Source organism: Daktulosphaira vitifoliae, unplaced genomic scaffold (assembly GCF_025091365.1).
Source record: "Daktulosphaira vitifoliae isolate Bord-2020 unplaced genomic scaffold, ASM2509136v1 Scaffold_3, whole genome shotgun sequence".
NCBI lineage: Eukaryota > Metazoa > Arthropoda > Insecta > Hemiptera > Phylloxeridae > Daktulosphaira > Daktulosphaira vitifoliae.
Genome location: NW_026099574.1, coordinates 22,335,994 through 22,353,348, shown reverse-complemented (window position 1 = coordinate 22,353,348; position 17,355 = coordinate 22,335,994). Strand labels below are relative to the sequence as shown.

At 24.5% G+C, this 17,355-nt stretch overlaps 4 protein-coding genes across 7 annotated transcripts; 3 read left to right on the top strand and 1 right to left on the bottom strand.

Moving 5' to 3' along the window:
* Positions 1-127: 127 nt before the first annotated feature.
* LOC126901931 (uncharacterized) lies at positions 128-2,173 on the top strand. Of its 2 annotated transcripts, none has more exons than XM_050678877.1 (2): positions 128-279; positions 606-2,173. In XM_050678877.1, the coding sequence occupies exon 2, from the start codon at positions 629-631 to the stop codon at positions 2,054-2,056; it is 1,428 nt and encodes a 475-aa protein (XP_050534834.1). In that variant the 5' UTR covers positions 128-279; positions 606-628; the 3' UTR covers positions 2,057-2,173. The 2 variants fall into 2 exon arrangements, with proteins under 2 accessions (XP_050534834.1, XP_050534835.1); XM_050678878.1 differs by lacking the exon at positions 128-279 and adding an exon at positions 356-544.
* An 85-nt stretch (positions 2,174-2,258) lies between these two features.
* On the top strand, positions 2,259-7,657 carry LOC126901940 (sperm flagellar protein 1-like). 2 transcript variants are annotated; one of them, XM_050678899.1, is made up of 5 exons: positions 2,269-2,440; positions 2,500-2,615; positions 2,779-2,986; positions 6,269-6,357; positions 7,111-7,657. In XM_050678899.1, exons 1-5 carry the CDS (start codon positions 2,269-2,271, stop codon positions 7,207-7,209), a joined length of 684 nt encoding a protein of 227 aa, XP_050534856.1. In that variant the 3' UTR covers positions 7,210-7,657. The 2 variants fall into 2 exon arrangements, with proteins under 2 accessions (XP_050534855.1, XP_050534856.1); XM_050678898.1 differs by having other exon boundaries at positions 2,259-2,615; positions 6,850-7,134.
* Positions 7,658-7,765: 108 nt separating this feature from the next.
* On the bottom strand, positions 7,766-10,702 carry LOC126901932 (VIP36-like protein). Its single transcript, XM_050678879.1, has 7 exons — positions 10,359-10,702; positions 10,157-10,272; positions 9,875-10,075; positions 9,085-9,247; positions 8,180-8,346; positions 8,057-8,120; positions 7,766-7,995 (listed from the first exon to the last, which is right to left on the bottom strand). The coding sequence occupies exons 1-7, from the start codon at positions 10,594-10,596 to the stop codon at positions 7,844-7,846; spliced, it is 1,101 nt and encodes a 366-aa protein (XP_050534836.1). The 5' UTR covers positions 10,597-10,702; the 3' UTR covers positions 7,766-7,843.
* Positions 10,703-10,950: 248 nt separating this feature from the next.
* On the top strand, positions 10,951-16,825 carry LOC126901927 (xylosyltransferase oxt). 2 transcript variants are annotated; one of them, XM_050678872.1, is made up of 17 exons: positions 10,951-11,306; positions 11,368-11,485; positions 11,555-11,734; positions 11,806-11,962; positions 12,047-12,189; positions 12,253-12,422; positions 12,487-12,686; positions 12,744-13,038; positions 13,330-13,506; positions 13,565-13,670; positions 14,956-15,164; positions 15,249-15,374; positions 15,470-15,670; positions 15,760-15,914; positions 15,977-16,132; positions 16,211-16,372; positions 16,482-16,825. In XM_050678872.1, exons 1-17 carry the CDS (start codon positions 11,157-11,159, stop codon positions 16,486-16,488), a joined length of 2,712 nt encoding a protein of 903 aa, XP_050534829.1. In that variant the 5' UTR covers positions 10,951-11,156; the 3' UTR covers positions 16,489-16,825. The 2 variants fall into 2 exon arrangements, with proteins under 2 accessions (XP_050534829.1, XP_050534828.1); XM_050678871.1 differs by having other exon boundaries at positions 11,368-11,734; positions 16,482-16,808.
* Positions 16,826-17,355: the final 530 nt, after the last annotated feature.

The window sequence follows — 17,355 nt, the reverse complement described above, 5'->3', positions numbered from 1 at the left end:
TTGTAAAAAGTTTGACCAACGATACGAATGTAAATAAGTGTAAGAAGATGTACACATGTCGTAGCAGACGAATCGTGTGACTGCTTTTCACAGCTGATTTTTGTTTTACACAAAAATCCTGAATGTTCAATCGCATACTTGATATCTAGTGTTCTTTATCTTTAATTTAATAATAAATCATAGTATAATCTACAATTAGAATTTATTTGTTTAATTATCATGATATTTATATTGTATAAACATATGATATGAAATGTACATCTTATTTTTATACATATTGTGAGTATTGGAGTATATATCAAATATATTATATACTAAATGTATTATCAATAATTACACACAAATCTATTATTTACTATGTTGATGATTAATAACTACTATGTAACAAATCCATACTCGATTAAAATTTTTTTAAATAATCCTTTTTTTAATAATTATTTATAATATAAATTAATGATACCTGTGCATATTTTAATAATAACAATTTTTATTGTTGATCATTTAACTGATAAATACTCGTGACTTGCATTACTTTTAACATTAGGTATTTTAAAGTTACATCAACTGTAGCAAAACTTATTTTATTTATTTTAATATATTTTCAGCTAGACTAAGCGTCTAGACAACAATGTCAACCTTTTACAATCAACCGTTTGTAAGAGACATTGTTTCTGCTTTTGAATCTTCTCAAAATCAATCGTGGTCTACATTTAATGACAAACTAGGAAATACTCCTATCAAAGATTGTAAGAAAAAAGATTTTTTAAAGTCTGAAAACCCTATAGAGTTATCAAATGAAGATGTTCCAGTGTTTGGACTAATTCCTCGTCTTGAAAACTTGGTGCTTGTTACTTGTAATATATGTTCAATGGTTGTTAAAAGAGATTGTCTACATTTTCATTTTAATCATCGTCATAATAATCTTCAAAATGACAACTTTACATTGGAACAATTTCTTTTACCTAATATTAAAGTAAATAGATTGAAAAAACCTAAATTAAATGGCCGTAAAATTCGGGGAAAGAAACTTGTAGATGGAGATAGTCTTGACTCTATTGTACAAGATATAAAATCAGACTATAATCGGTTAGATTTTATAGGCATAACAGATTTAAAAGAGGAGAAGAATGAAAGAGTAATTGAAGTCCCATATGAGAATGAATGTGATATTGATATGACTATTAAGAGTTATAATCCTAATACTGACTGTGGTGTTCTTGATTGGTCTTTAAAGCCTTGCACTCAAAGTTTAGCTCATTGCACTGATCATAAAGTAAAAGATCGAATGGCTGTTACTGGACGAGATAAAGACTTTGATAAATTATTAGCTGAATCTTTAGGCATTGCATCTGAAACAAAATTTTATACAAACAATAATTATCTTAATATTGTTAATGATGAAATTAATGAAAATTCTGTATCTAGCTTTATACCAGTAAGTTCTAATACTCGAATAGTAAATAATACACTTACACCTTCATCAATTGATGACTTTAAATATGAATTTGATGATGATAGTTTATGGAATTTTGATGTAGTATCAAAATTTAATTCATTTCCTTGGAGTCCAGATAGTAAAAATGAAGATTCAACTAATAGTCTGACATCATTTAGTAATGAAAAGAATAGTAAGATCACAAGCGACTGTGAAACGTCAACTAAACTATCATCACTAGAACGGAAAAAAAAATATGTATTACCTTTTTATAATGGTAGACATTTTGTTCAAAACTCACAAATTGATCTAAATAAAAAAAATGAATTATCTTTCATGAATAATAAGCATTTTTTATGCAAAGCTCGATTAAAAGAAGCACTGGATAATAAAAAGTTAACTAATAAAAAATTTTCAAAAATTTCACAGAAAAATAATTTAGAAACTATGATGAACAAATTATTATCCAAACAAAATGATTTGAGAGTTTTTTCTGACAAAGAAAATTGCAATCGTTGGATAACAGATTATAATGGTTTTAAAAAAATAAAGAGAGCTGAATTTGTAATTAGAAAAATTCCATGTTCTGATGATTCTGATTCAAATGATATGGATGAATGATATCTATATTAGAATTTTATAAATATGTTCTTTTCATTAGATCTTATGAAATTATTTTCTTATTTGTTCCTAATTTTATCATTATCATTTTGTTAGACTAGAAAATATAGGTTGCCTGGCAACTATTTAATTATTTTTTTACTTTAAATTTATTTAATAAAATTTTTACTTTTTTATGAATTTGGTTTCATTTTTGTAAATCATTCTTCACAATGACATCTAATAATGTATTTAACAGCTGTAAAACTAGTTCTATTGATTTGTTAATGAAAAATTATCAAATTATTAATAATCAAGAAGATTACAGTGATATTATTCAATGGATTAATTCTTTTGAATTCAGTCGGCAAAAAAAAAATGTTGCGAGAGATTTTTCTGATGCAAGTAAAGTAACTTTACTTTTAAATTTTAATAATTATTTAGAAATAATTTCACCACATTAGCTATGGTTAGTGAAATCATAAAGTACTACTGGCCCAAAATGATAGATTTACATAATTATATGCCTGCTAATTCATTGGCAAACAAGATATCAAACTGGGAAACATTAAACAGAAAAGTATAATAATTATCATATATTATTTTAGATCAAGTAACATAAAATTACACATTGAACAATATATTATTTTTTCCAACTTAAATAAAAATTAGAAAACTCGAAATAAAATAATATGTTTTAGTATTGTATATATTTGCATACATAATTGAAATTTTTGAAATAGGTACTGAGAAAATTAAAGTTAACTCTTTCAGAAGAAACTATTAAAAAACTATCTGCGTCTAATATGGATACTATACATAAATTTTTAAAATTGTTAAAAAATTCAGTTGATAAATTAGAAAAAGAAAAAAGGTTAATACTGGAATGTAGTCAGAAACATCCACTTTATATTATAGAAAATGAAGATATGATTCAAGTTGAAACTGCAGGTATCGAAATTTATCAAATAGGAAAACTAATATAAGATTCTCCGAATATAGTTTCCTTACAACTAATAGTTTGTAATGTACATTTAGAAATATTTTAAAATTTAATTTTTGTTTCACTAGGATTAATTTATGCTAAATCATCCAAAAATGGTTGCACGGTCCCTCCATTTTATTTATAATTTTCTGGGTTTAATCTGTATACAAACTTTAGATCATTTTTATGGTAATTTCATATTAAAAAAAAAAACATTAAAAACAGTCTTAAAAAAAATTGTAAAATTAGCTATGTATTTTTAAAAAACAGCTAATTCAATATTTAATTTAAAATTGGTCTCACTATGACTAAAAATTTACTTTTTATAATAAATTATACATTTCATTAACTTTCTAAAAATGGTAATTTTCTATGTAAATTGAAATGATTTTTAAATGTGGTATAGTATTATACATAAATAATGTAATAACTAAATTAAAAAAATTTTAAACAATTTCCTTCGAGAAAAGTTGACAATTTTATATAAATACCTTTATTTTAGATAAATTAAGTCTGTTAAGGAACCTAATTAAAAAAAAAAATTTCGTGTATTGCACTAGAAAATTAAAAAAAGATTGCTTCAAAATGAAATAATCTAAATATATTTTTTTAACTTTTAATTAATCTTGTTGATTATAATAATAATAATGAATAAAAATGATTGAGATTACGCATCAAAATAAATATAACTATGATTTGTGTTTACCACAAGGTAAAATATTTAAATAAATTTAACCATTTATATGAACAAACATGTTGTGATTCTTTATATTATTGCAAAAGTTATGTCAAAAAAGGTTTACGTGAAATACAAATATATCATTTAAGTAAACTCATAAATTTTGTGTTAGAATTAACTTCCAGCAAATCACTGTGTCCCACTTGCTACAAGAATATAGTTATTATTCAGAAAACTTCTAATTTGTCATCGAATATAACTGAAAGCCATGATTTCTCATTTGTACTTAAAGAATCACCCTTTTAAGAGTCTACATGATTTTCAAAGTGTTTGGTTTATCTCCAATGTGGAAATTTAAGACTTAACCCCCAAAAAGGGTGTTTGGCTATACAAAAAAAACTGATCAAATATCACTAGTTTTAAAACTTGAAAACTGTGTTTCCATATTGCAATACCGATAAATCTAGTTAAGAAATTATTATTGAAAAATTAAAAATTAAATCTAAACTTTCAAATATTGATAAAAAATAAAAATTATTAGTTTATTATCGCAATTCGGATAAATGGAGAAAATATCTATTGAATTTAACATGCCTGAATATTTAGTTCGTTTATCGATAGATATGCTCAACAAGTATACCATACTTCCAAATGTTGGCCGCATATTAAATTGTGAAATACTTACACACACTTATTGAAAAATTTTATAAAGAATGCCATATATGTCCTGGCAAGAAAGATTTTCTATTCGTTAAAATAAATAGCATTTTTAAAAGTCTTTATTTCAATTTTAAACGACATTAAAATTAGGCTGTCAAAATTATGAGTTAAAACCAAAATGTTTTAACTGATGCTTCAGGAACTCACATTGTGTATGTATGTGTTTACCATCAAAATGTTAAACTAATGATTGATGGAGCTTCATTAAAATACGATTTTGAACAGTAGCTTAAATCAGTTTCTTTAGAGCTAAAGACTAAATTATTTTTTATGTGCCTTAAATAAGTTTAGGCGAAGTAAGATAGTAAGGTGTAATTAACTTCTATGGTTTTCCCTGACATCTGTAAATGAATTTTTAATTTGCATAAGAACTACTTCTATTTCTAGCTTAACATTACAATTTTTTTCAATCGTCTTTTACATCTTTCAATATGAGGTTTCTTTGAAAAGTAAAATTTTTATCATCTTTCACCAACTATCGGATAAGATGACGAAAAAAATTGTAAACTTTTGTAACTAAATTATTATAAAAGAAATAAGTATCAAATGAATTAATATGTAAAAGTAGTACTTTTAGTATATTTAAGTGAGACATACAAACAAATTTCTATATCCTACTTTTACCTAAGTTTTGATTTTCAAAAATTACATAAAAACACACTAAATGATTTCTAACCATAATAAAAATTAGTGTACGCCCACTTGTTTTTACTAGTGAGTATAATCGTGTACCACATGAGGCTTTTTTTTGCTTCTAAAAATGTACTGGATTTTGAGAAATACTAAATTTGTCATCTTACCATACTTATTTTAGCTGGAGTATTAAAAATTCAATTTTCGCCTCTATAAAAATCACACAAATTTCCAGTCTTCTTAGCTAACTTAGTCTACATCACTGATAAATGTTTAGGGCGGCGGGCATTAAGAGTGTGCGAGGTGTGTCTACAAATTATGTTAGTGACAAATAAGGTTATATTTTTACAGAAAATAATAATTAATAATATAAAACTATAAATAATAAAAAATAATTTCATATAATCTGTCATGACATTATAACTACAAACATATTTTAAGTGGATATTAATTGATAGAAAATATTTTGTATTTGGAACGATCTCTTAAAAAAAAACATTCAATTGATTATTAAATAAAATCGAGTTTTTTTTTATATTTTATATTATTGATTTTTAATTTATNAATGAAATAAATAAAAAAATGTTTAGATTTGTTGTCTTACAAGGGGAGGTCACGGTGATGGGGTCACCGATTTTCATAAAATTTATATAGATCTAATCTATATTGAATACAGAATCAGACGTATTTGGAATTTTTTGCCAATGCCCCCCCTAAGTCGAGAAAATTGATTTTGAAAATTTTTAATTAGCTTAAATTTTTTTTCCGGTTAACAACTTGTGTTATGTTCCAGTGGACTATACGTGATCCTATAACACGTACAAGCTCGGGATCGAGTGTCAGCTCATTTAAGCTAATTAAAAATTTTCTCGACTTAGGGGGGGCATTGGCAAAAAATTCCAAATACGTCTGATTCTGTATTCAATATAGATTAGATCTATATAAATTTTATGAAAATCGGTGACCCCATCACCATGACCTCCCCTTGTAAGACAACAAATCTAAACATTTTTTTATTTATTTCATTTTTAATTATTAGTCTTTTTTTAGTTTATATTATTCAAGAAATATATAGAAAGGGATTTTTAATATATGTGTTTTAAGATATTTAATTTTGAATTTATGATATTTTAAGGACTATTTTATGTCTTAGAAACTGGAAATTTTCAAATTTTAATAAGACATTAATCTTATTAATTATATAATACATTTACAGGTGCCACATGTAAAAATAAATGTTTAGACAAAGAAACAGTAAAGCTCGTAAATAGACTTAAACAAAATATAAATGATTTGGAACACAAGGTACAGTAAACATTTGATATTGCCAAATACTGGTGATTATCTATTCATTGTAAAAGACTATTAAAAAACATTTTTTTAAATTACGATATCTATAGTATCGCAAATAAATTTCATAATAAAATTAGTTATTAAAAGGGTGCTAGGCACTATCTAACATTTTCCTATGTACGCCAATGTGTATTAAATACGCCGTCTTAAATGTTTAGTGTCATATATAGTCAAGCCAAGACTAAAAGAGATCCCAATAAATTATTCGATTTCCAAATTAACTAAATTTAAACTTTCAAATGTGATTTATTCTTAGTCTATTAAATCGCTTTTAAATAGCATTAAGTATTATTTATAACAAGCCTCATTTACAATTATAAATATTAATTATTAGACAACCTCAATTTTTACACTGATGCCAATAAGTTGATACAAAAAATTTGATCCTTTGAATAGAAAATTCAAATATTACAGTAAACATACTAAATTAAAAATATATTTTAGATGGCAAACTAAAACTAAAAAACACTGACATCATTAAGAGATATGGCTGTCATATGGCGAAGATTTCTTTTTGTTTGAAAAGGGGAATAAAATTTTACTTGTGTATATCACACTCCAAGTCGAAACCCTTATTACGCCACTGAAAAAAAAAAAATGTTATAATAAATTAAAACACTTTATTACAATTTAACATTGAACTTTTATTTTGACTTCGTTAATAATTAATTAACCAAATAATACTCAAATATTTTGTTCACTTAGATTGATCATTTGAGCACACTGATTTGCGTAAAAGATAGAAGAATAAACGATTTACAATTACAACTATATCAATTAAAAAAAGAAGAAAACAGAGAATAATTTAATGTTTATTTTTTTAATTTAAATTAATTTCATTTAATTCTCTGTACTAATATTGTTTTTAATAATTAAGTATGATTATATAATATATATTATATATTAATTAAAAATTAAGTAACAAAAATTGGAATTTTTAATGAACACAGTAAAATTATTTTATTACTACTACATAGTTATGGTTGTTAGAGCGCAAGTGGTTTAAGTAAATTTTTGGGTAAAATGGTTTGGTCTGAGAATAAATATTTCAAAATTAACAATTTCTTTGGTATCAACGATAGTAATAATATTATGTTATAAAACAATATTACTTTCAATATATATATTTGTATTAGTCTTTATGAGATCAAAATATTTCAAATGACAATATTTCTCCTAAAAATATAAAAATTGACTTACACCACTTTTGATCTAATCCCTACAATTAAAATGCACAATTATGAAATATATCACTATGACTATACCTGATATTGAATGTAATTTTAATTAACAAAGATTGGCATCCAAATATTTCATGTTCAGTCTTTAATTTATTTATATAATAAAGAACATAAGAAGATTTAATTAAAAAGTATTTTGTGATGATATTATATATTTTATATTTACAAAACTGAATAAATATTATATAAAAAGTAGTTCAATAAAATCTTTTGTGTGATTGAGTTTGTTGATATTCCCAATACCACACTCCTCCAACAATTAATGCTGCAATTCCAATGATAGAAAATACTATAACAAAAAATATTTTTAAGCCACTCCACCCTTGATTTTTATGGTCTTCGATGTGTTCTATAAATAATAATATTGCATAAAAATTTCAATTACATTAAACAAATAAAAATGTATTTACCTCTAGGGGCAGCAAATTTTTTAGCAGATGGTATTATTTTTGAACGGTCTTTATGTCCATCAACCTAAAAATTACAATATAATATTTAAATTAAAAAAAAAAAATAGCAATTAAAAATCTTACAGAATTATCTGAATCAACTTCATATAGACGAACTGCTAGTATTTCATGATTGTCAGATAAGTCTCCGGTTGCTGCTGAAAATCCAAAATAATAACCTGTAGGCAACTCGACTCCATCTACAGAAAAACAAGGCTTCCAAACTGCTTTATCTTCTAAATCGGTCAAAACTAAATAATTTTATAAAATTAATGAATTTTTTTTAATAATTTATAAATTAATTATTTCTTGAAAAATTGTAACATAATACAATACAGGTGTGGTGCGACGCAGTGGTCACACTAGTTGTTGACAAAATTCTAGTGTTAAGCCGCGCCTACCACCGTAGGTGAATGAATGTGTGACGATACATGCCCTTCTATGATAGCAAAAAGCACAATATTCCCAGTGCAGAAGGCAACGGGAAACCACTTTACTTAAATTTCCCCAGGATATACCAATCCAATTGGTATTAACCAATCTAACGGTTGTAAAAATTAAAAAAAAAAAAAATATGTTGTATGAACAACATATTTATATATACATATATCATTTTATAAATATAATTTAAATTGAAATAAGAAGAAAATTAAATATTAAAGTTTTCATAAATTATTTAATAAATTTACATAAATTCAAAAGTCTTTAGTATTTTTTAGTTATTTTTACTTAAATAGCTAATTAGTTAAGTCAAAAACATATCACATTACATTAAAAATCTTTCTGCTGTGCTCAGTTATGCTGTTTAATAGAAAAATAATAATTCCAAGGACTGATAGAGCAGAAGCTTATGGCATACATAACGCCTGTCTTGGTATAAAAGGGAAATAGAAATTTTTGTTAGAATGAAATTATTTCACATAAGAAAATATAATAAAATTTTAAAATAATTTTATTAGAAAAATTAAAGAATACAATAAGAAAATTACCACTTAAAACCCCGCCTGCATATCTAATTGCTATGTGTGTCTCAGTTGGTAAATTTCTTGCTTTAACTTCACAACCAGCTAATTCTGTGTGTGTACCATCTCTATCATGGTCATAATGTAGTGAGCCATTATTAATCATAGATGAAATATATGGATGCTGATGCTAATTTATAAAATTTAAATATAAATAATACAATTAAAATGTTAAATACATTAAATCATTTTGTACACTCTAAACCACAATATCAATGCATGAAGAACTTTACTCAAAATATTTAATTATTTTGAAAATATATAATTCTTGAAATTTTGATATAATTAAATTCAGTGTTTACTTTTAATTTAATGTTGTAGACTCTATCCCCAGAGATTGACATAATTTTATCATAAATGTGAAAAAAGTAACTCATAGTTTAAGTCAGGTAATCAAACTTTATAGGATTTTATTTCAAAATGACATTTTTCAAGACTTTATTGCAATATAACTTTATAACCATAATGATTAGTGTAAAAAAGCTTGTTGAAGCTGTCCTTGTCACCTTGATTTGTGGGCCCAAAATTGTTTAACTTACAATCAAATTACCTTTTAATGGTGCCCCAAATAAATTCTTAAAACTCTCAAGTTAAATTTTTTTCTCAAATCATAACTTAAAATCTTAGTAATTTATAAACCATAATAAGCAAGAAAAATAATTATTTCTTTAGAGGTTTAATATATCATGGTTCTATTATAAAAATATTATGATTTGATTATCTAAAAAAAATATTTTTAAATAATCTTTTTGTTTACATTATGTTCTCCATTATGATTGCTATAAGTATCAATTATAACAGCAAGTCCTTCAAAGAAATCCATGTTACCAAATACAGGCCCATTTTTCATTCTTTCACGAGTATACCAAATTGCCATTCCATCACCATGTAAACTTTCTTTGCCTTTACCATGTATACGAAATTGAACTTGCAGTTCCCAGTTGTTTATATGACAAGGCTAAAATTTAAATTAAAAACAAACAAACTTACTAAAGGTTCTCATAATTTTTTATTTAAAATTTGTTATTCAATAACTTACTATAGAATTCCAAATTGAGCCAGATTTGCTTTGTAGATCAGGTGTTAATTTAATATATTTATCAGTTACTATAGTGGATCCCATGAAATCCCAATTAGGTACTGTAATACCAGAACCTTAACATAATAACAAAATATACAGTTTGAATTAAATAATAATTAGATAAGAACAGAATTAAAATATAAAAAATATATTATGTTACCTTGGTATGGTTTTAATAATGAATGTTCGCGTTTCATGTAATCTTTAGTGTTCCATTCTGAATTTACTTGATTGGAAATAATCAAGATTAATAATAAATAAAAAATAAAACATAATTTACTTGGTAACATTTTACTGATCATTATTAAAATGCTTTGACAATTAGGTGTAATATAGTTGTAATGAATAAGTATTTTGAAGAAATGTACAATACTGCAATAAATATGCAATGAGATCATGAAAATTTTCAATATATTTTATTTTTGTTTTTAATGACAATTTTATACAACTTTTATTTATAACTATTGAAAATCCAAAAATATTATTTCAACCAATACGTATCAATAATGACTTTAAAAACATAAAAGATGAAATATTTTTTAATAGTATCAATTACAGTACTTTTGAATAAATAATCAAATCACTTTATAGTTTTAGACACTATCATTACTCTTAAATTATAATAACGATGATAATACTTAGAATCTCTTTGATAAATCAATGACATATGATAATAAGTATATCACGAATTTTTTAATTATTAAAGAAATTAAAGATAAAATATTGATTGTGTTATTAAGACCATCATGACATTTCTTATTTATTTATTTATTTATTTATTAAATTAAGAATTAATTAAAATATTAGGTATAATGTTAACTTATAAAGTGAAAGATTCAAAGTTAATTTTTAATTATTAAAATGTATCATTGATACTTTAATATTAGCCAGAAATAGAAAGACTAAAATATGTCTATGTCTTTAAAACAGAGCTATTCGTTGTTAATATTAATTTTTTATGAAATTGAAAGATATGGATATTAAATGGCTAAGAAGATACCGAGTTTTTTGTATTGGAGGTTCAATAATATTGTTTGTTCAAATAATTTTAGCATTTGTGTTTTTCTCTACACAAGATTATTCTGTTATTGATGAATTATCACGAAGTGTGAGCTTTTTTCCATATCACTCACACACTAATAAATAATAATAATAAAGTTATTTTTTAGTCTATAAGTAGGTTTAAAAATGTAGCAGAATATGGAACTGATGATGATGATGATGTATCAAATTACAACCTTGTTCCTAGTGGAAGAAGAAATCAGAAAAGATTACCCTTTGATAAAGGTACTTCTTCTAATGACTACTATAGAGTGATTCATCAACGAGGTAACCAAAAGACTGAAAATTTTAAAGCTTTGGGAGCAGATGATTTGGGATTTATGCCACCATGTGATATTATTGGTCGTGAACCTGTGTCAGCCTTACAACGAGCAAAAACTCAAACATGTAAACAATTAATAGCTAACATATCATGTCTCATTAATAGCACACCACCATATCCTCAGAGATTAATTCATCATTGTCCTTCTAATGGTAATGTACAAATATATCTGTTTATTTGTGACATCATTCTAAAAATATTTATAACATGTACTGGTTTATAGATGTTTCTGATATAAAAGAATTAGGATGTTACCGAGAGAATAGAGAAAATAAATTATTACAAGGTTACAAAACTACTAATGTATTCACAAATTCTCAAAATATTTGTAAGGATATTTGTTTACAATCTGGTTTTGTTTACGCTGGGGTTGAATATGGGTAGGATTTAAAAATATATTTGCAAAAAATTTAATGAATAAATGATCATTTTATACAAATAATATTCCATTTATTTTTTTATAGATCTGAATGCTTTTGTGGCAATGAAAGTCCAGATTGGGATTTAAAGCTACCAGATTCCTTATGTGATATGCAATGTCCAGGTAATCTCAGTCAAAAATGTGGAGGACACTATACTATGAATATTTTCAAAACAGGAGCTTCTAGTATAACAATTATTCTGAAAATATTAATTATAATACTTATAATATTTATTATTTACTTTTTAGGATTTATTGCACAAACTGCATCGGAACCATTGACATCTTTAGAACAAAACATTTCACCTGTACGTATAGTATTTCTTTTAACATTAAATGGAAGAGCTGTTCGACAAGTTTATAGACTTATTAAATCCCTTTATCATCGAGATCATTATTTTTTTATTCATGTAGATTCTGTAAGATATATTATTTCTATCGTGGGGTTTATTTAATTATTACTTCTTGGTATTAATTATTTAGAGACAAGACTACATGTTTCGAGAATTATCAAAAATAGAATTGACTTTAAGTAATGTAAGACTTTCTCGACGTAGGCACTCAACAATATGGGGTGGTGCATCACTCTTATCTACTCTTATGGATTCTATGACTGATCTGGTACAATCTTCTTGGGATTGGGATTTTGTTATTAATCTTAGTGAATCAGATTTTCCTATTAAGTGAGAACTTAAATATTTATTATACCTATATTTTATTACTTAACTTGTTATTTCTAGGTCTAATGATGCATTAGTTAAATTTTTAACTGCCAACCGTGAATATAATTTTGTGAAATCTCATGGTAGAGAAGTACAACAATTTATACAAAAACAAGGACTTGATAAAGCATTTGTTGAATGTGAAACCAGAATGTGGCGTGTTGGTGAAAAGGAATTACCTAAAGGTATTGTTTGGGATGGCGGTAGTGATTGGATTGCATTATCTAGACCATTTGTGAACTATTTAGTAACTGGTGATGAACTTATTTCTGGTTTGATGCAATTTTTTAAGTATACACTATTACCAGCTGAGGTATTGTGATAATATAAGTTAATTAATTTAAATTAATTAATACATTTCATTAAAATTAATTATTTGACAAATTGTAAAATTTGAACCTTTTTAAGTATAATTGTAAAAAAATCAATAAAAATTGAACCAAGTCCAGTTTTAAAATTCATTTGTTAACATTTGATATTTAAACCAAAATGAGCAAATAGGTTTCAGTTCAAATTATAACAATTTTTCAAATGAATAAAAATAATGAAATTATTAGTAATAGTAACTTTTTTATATATATGTAATATTTATTTTTATTTCCAGTCATTTTTTCATACGGTTTTGAGAAATTCACCTTTCTGCACTTCGTATATTGATAATAACTTACATGTTACTAATTGGAAGAGGTGGCTTGGATGTAAGTGCCAGTATCGACATGTTGTTGACTGGTGTGGTTGCAGTCCCAATGTTTTTCGTATTGATGATTGGAATCGAATTAAGGTAGACTAAATTTTATTTAATTTTTAAACAATTTTTATCAAATTATATCATTTATTAGAATACAGAAAAGAAGCAAGTGTTTTTTGCACGTAAGTTTGAACCAATTATAAGTTTAACTGTTATTGATATGCTTGATGTTTGGTTGTATGGTGATTATCCAAAAGGTATTATTAACAAATATATTACGTATATCTGCTTACATTTTATCTTTATCAAATTATACTAAGTAGTATTTTTAATTTATTTAAATTTAAACAGAAATTTTTGTATATAGATAGGGCCAGTCCATGCCAAATCATCCAGAAGTGGTTATACGACCAAGTTTGAGAAAAAATAATAATTAATTTAAATTATTTGATTTTTACTGATTTTCTAATGCTAAATTTTACATGTTACATTTTTTTCACAAACTTCAAATTTGTATGGTTTATTAAGCAGCTATATAATTAAAAAATTAAAAAAAAATTTTTTTTGAAATTAGGTCCCCCAACAGAAATAATGCACCTTGAATACGTGTATTTTTATAAAGTTTCTAACTTTGTAGGACTCTAAATACCTTTTTTAGTTGAAATTTAGTCGAAACATAGATTATACACTATAGAATACCACATTTGAAAATCACTATAAAATAATAACTTCTTAATGGTTTTAAGTGAGCTCATAAACGCCAATTTTTACAAAAAAGCGCTATTTTTAGAAAATTATTAAAACTCAGAATTTTACATAATTTTTTGTTTTTTTTTTATTTGAACTAAGTTATAATAAGGTTAGACTAAAATTTTAATTCGATCAAGTCAATATTGAATAATCTGTGTGTTTTTTTAACATTCTGGCTATTTTTAATATTTTTTACTTACATTGAAATAGTCATAAAAAAAAAAAATTGTTTTAATCTAATTATAGCATAAAGAATAAACCCTGATATTTAAGAAAAAAATAAGGTGATTGTGCAATCATTTCTGGATGATTGGGCATAGGTTGACTTGATAGTATAGATAATTGATAAGATTATGACCAGAGACATAGATAAAACTTATTTATGGGAGGTTTCTTGAATTAATTGATCCCTTCTCCATTATTTTGAATAGAATTTTATGATCAGTAAAAAATATATGTGATGGCGGTTTTAAACCTCTAAACTTCTCCGATCTATGTCCCTAATTAAAATATCTATAATGTACTTTTGATTTGAAACTTAATCATATTGTTCTTTTCACTGAGTGCAAAATTAATCCATTATAAGGACTTATCATTTCTTTCTCCGAGTTCACACTAATTGTCTGCAATAGTTTATAATTATTTTGTATAATTAGATAGTTATTTAACTATATTATTACATTTATTCTTAGAAAGAAACACCAAAAGTTATGATATGAATTAGTATGCTAATAGTAAAGAAAAAACAGTTTTTGTTTTTTGAATTTATTACTAATATACCATATTTATTAGATATGCGAAACCGTATGAGTTATTGGCAAAATGTTTATCATTTTGAAGATATACAACCAGAACCTGATGAAACTATGCTTACTATTGGAAATAGTCTTGCAAGAATTTCTGTAAAGTCATTAAATGTAGCTAATAATTTTCGCTGTTCAATTCATAGTTTAGATAAACTGTTACAAATTTTTACTTATCATCACCAAGACCAATTTAAAGTAATTTATTTTTATTTAGTGTATACTCTTATGCATTCATTTTTTACAGTGATTTCATAGTTTTTGCCTACCTTATATTTTTAGGGTTTTTTAATACAATATGAAGTAAGTTTTTCAAAAAACTCTCCCAATATTTTGCTTGAAAGTTGGTGTTTACCCAAGTTACAGAGTGAGGTTTTATTCAATAATGAACCCATAAATAGATTAATGGTAATTTAAAAAATTAAAAAATATACATTAGACAATTAATTTTGATATAATTGAAATATCATATTAATAATTTAATATTTTTTTCTTATTTATAGAAATTAATAGTCAGTTCTAATTATGATCAAAAAGAACAGATGTCATATGACTTTATTCATCTTATTAGTCCCCATACTGAACCTATTTTAATACATCAATGGGCTGTTGGTGATTACAGCTTCAGTGTTAAATTTATATGGGTGAATCCTTATGGTGAAATAGCCAACGTAACATCTGGAAACATTGATGAATCAACTATGGTTAGTTCTTTAAGCTTCAATTATATTTATTTCATTATAATTCTGTTATCAAATATTAGTAAAATATATATTAAAAAAATACTGCTTAGATTACCTTTGTAAAACCAATACTTAAAGGGCCACTAGAAAAAGGAATATGGACTGTATTAATGATATTTGACAATAAAACAGTAGCATTTACCCGATTTCTAGTAACTCCGTTACAGTTATCTAAAAATTTACCTATGTCATCTAGTTACACAAGGTAAATAAAATTATACTTATTAATCTAACTTAATTAATCAAATATATAAATATTTTGTATAGTTTTATTAAAAAAGAACAATTATATGATGAGAATGTCCAAAAATGGGGCCATTTAATTGAAAATTTTAACAGAACATATAAGTTTGAAACAAAAAGTAGATTTTATGATAATTCAAGAACCAAACTTACAAATTGGATTGATAGCCTAGTGATCAAGTGTGTTAAAATTAATTAATTAATATAATTAAATATTCCTTATTATTACTTTCTCTAATTAAAGCAAAATATTTTCAGAACCTACAATATTTTAGAAACTTGTTCAGTTTTAACTAGTGAATCTATAGATAATTGTGGAATTAAAATGTCTCTTTGTTCTAAAACATTGTGGAGTTCTTTTTCACCAGATCCAAAATCAGATATTTTATCAATTAATAAAGAATCTGGAACTATTAATAGGTAGCTATAGCATAAATATATACTCACACATTATTCATGAGTCTATTTACATAAATCTATAAAAATAAAATGTACATTTGAATTTATTCAACATTTTTTTATTTTTTAGGTATTAAATTTTAGACTGTAATAGTGCCATATCATGATGCTAAATACTACTGTGAGATATGCCATATAAATTATTAAATTAAGATAAAATGATAAAATATCAAAGACTTTATATTGTGCTATCATTCTATTTGAAGTTCACATTTGCAAGATATTTAGTAACCTAATGAATTTTTAACTATAAATAACTTTCAATGTTGGTTACTATAAAATTTCTAAAATAACTTAAGTTTATGTGAATGAATTACATGATCTTTACATGTTATTTCTGTAAAAATTATTAAATATTTTGACATTTTTTATTATCTTATTACTTAAAATTATTTTCTATTAATTTTTAAATTTATAAGAAAAAAAATGTTTGTATTAACCCTTTATAAATATTAACTAGTTTGATACATATCTTGAATTTTCTTATCTAATAATGTAATGTTCATATTACCTTACATATCAAATCTAGTTATCTTTAAATATGATCTAACATATTTTGTATTTTAAGTGTAAAAAGTATTTGATTATACTTAAATAAATTTAATAGCTTAATTTATGAAAAAGCCAACTATTTAAGTCTCTATAAAATTGTTATTTATTTTATAGAATTTATATTATTTATTGGATAATTTGCTCACTATGTGTTGTGTTTTAATGTTAATGTTGTTTTTTTTTTTAACAAAAATTACCATTAAAATGTATTAAAAAGAAACTGTCAAAGGAATTATCTAACATATCATTCAAATATATGTTTTAATTTATTTTAAAAATAGTATCATTGATATTATATAAAATTAACTATTTTTTCATGTATACTTAAATATTTTTTTTAGTTTCCATAGAAAACTTTGAAGATATTGATACTACTGTGATGTAATTTTTTG

Coding starts and splice junctions, on each gene's coding strand:
- LOC126901927 (XM_050678871.1), top strand. CDS start 11,157: ATGAAATTGAAAGATATGGATATTAAATGGCTAAGAAGATACCGAGTT. Junction 12,190..12,252: donor TTTCAAAACAGGAGCTTCTA/GTATAACAATTA, acceptor TTTACTTTTTAG/GATTTATTGCACAAACTGCA. Junction 15,165..15,248: donor ATCACCAAGACCAATTTAAA/GTAATTTATTTT, acceptor TTATATTTTTAG/GGTTTTTTAATACAATATGA.
- LOC126901940 (XM_050678899.1), top strand. CDS start 2,269: ATGACATCTAATAATGTATTTAACAGCTGTAAAACTAGTTCTATTGAT. Junction 2,616..2,778: donor GGGAAACATTAAACAGAAAA/GTATAATAATTA, acceptor TTTTTGAAATAG/GTACTGAGAAAATTAAAGTT. Junction 6,358..7,110: donor TAAATGATTTGGAACACAAG/GTACAGTAAACA, acceptor TTGTTCACTTAG/ATTGATCATTTGAGCACACT.
- LOC126901931 (XM_050678877.1), top strand. CDS start 629: ATGTCAACCTTTTACAATCAACCGTTTGTAAGAGACATTGTTTCTGCT.
- LOC126901932 (XM_050678879.1), bottom strand. CDS start 10,596: ATGATCTCATTGCATATTTATTGCAGTATTGTACATTTCTTCAAAATA. Junction 10,273..10,358: donor ATTATTAAAACCATACCAAG/GTAACATAATAT, acceptor TATTATGTTAAG/GTTCTGGTATTACAGTACCT. Junction 8,121..8,179: donor AAGTTGATTCAGATAATTCT/GTAAGATTTTTA, acceptor TGTAATTTTTAG/GTTGATGGACATAAAGACCG.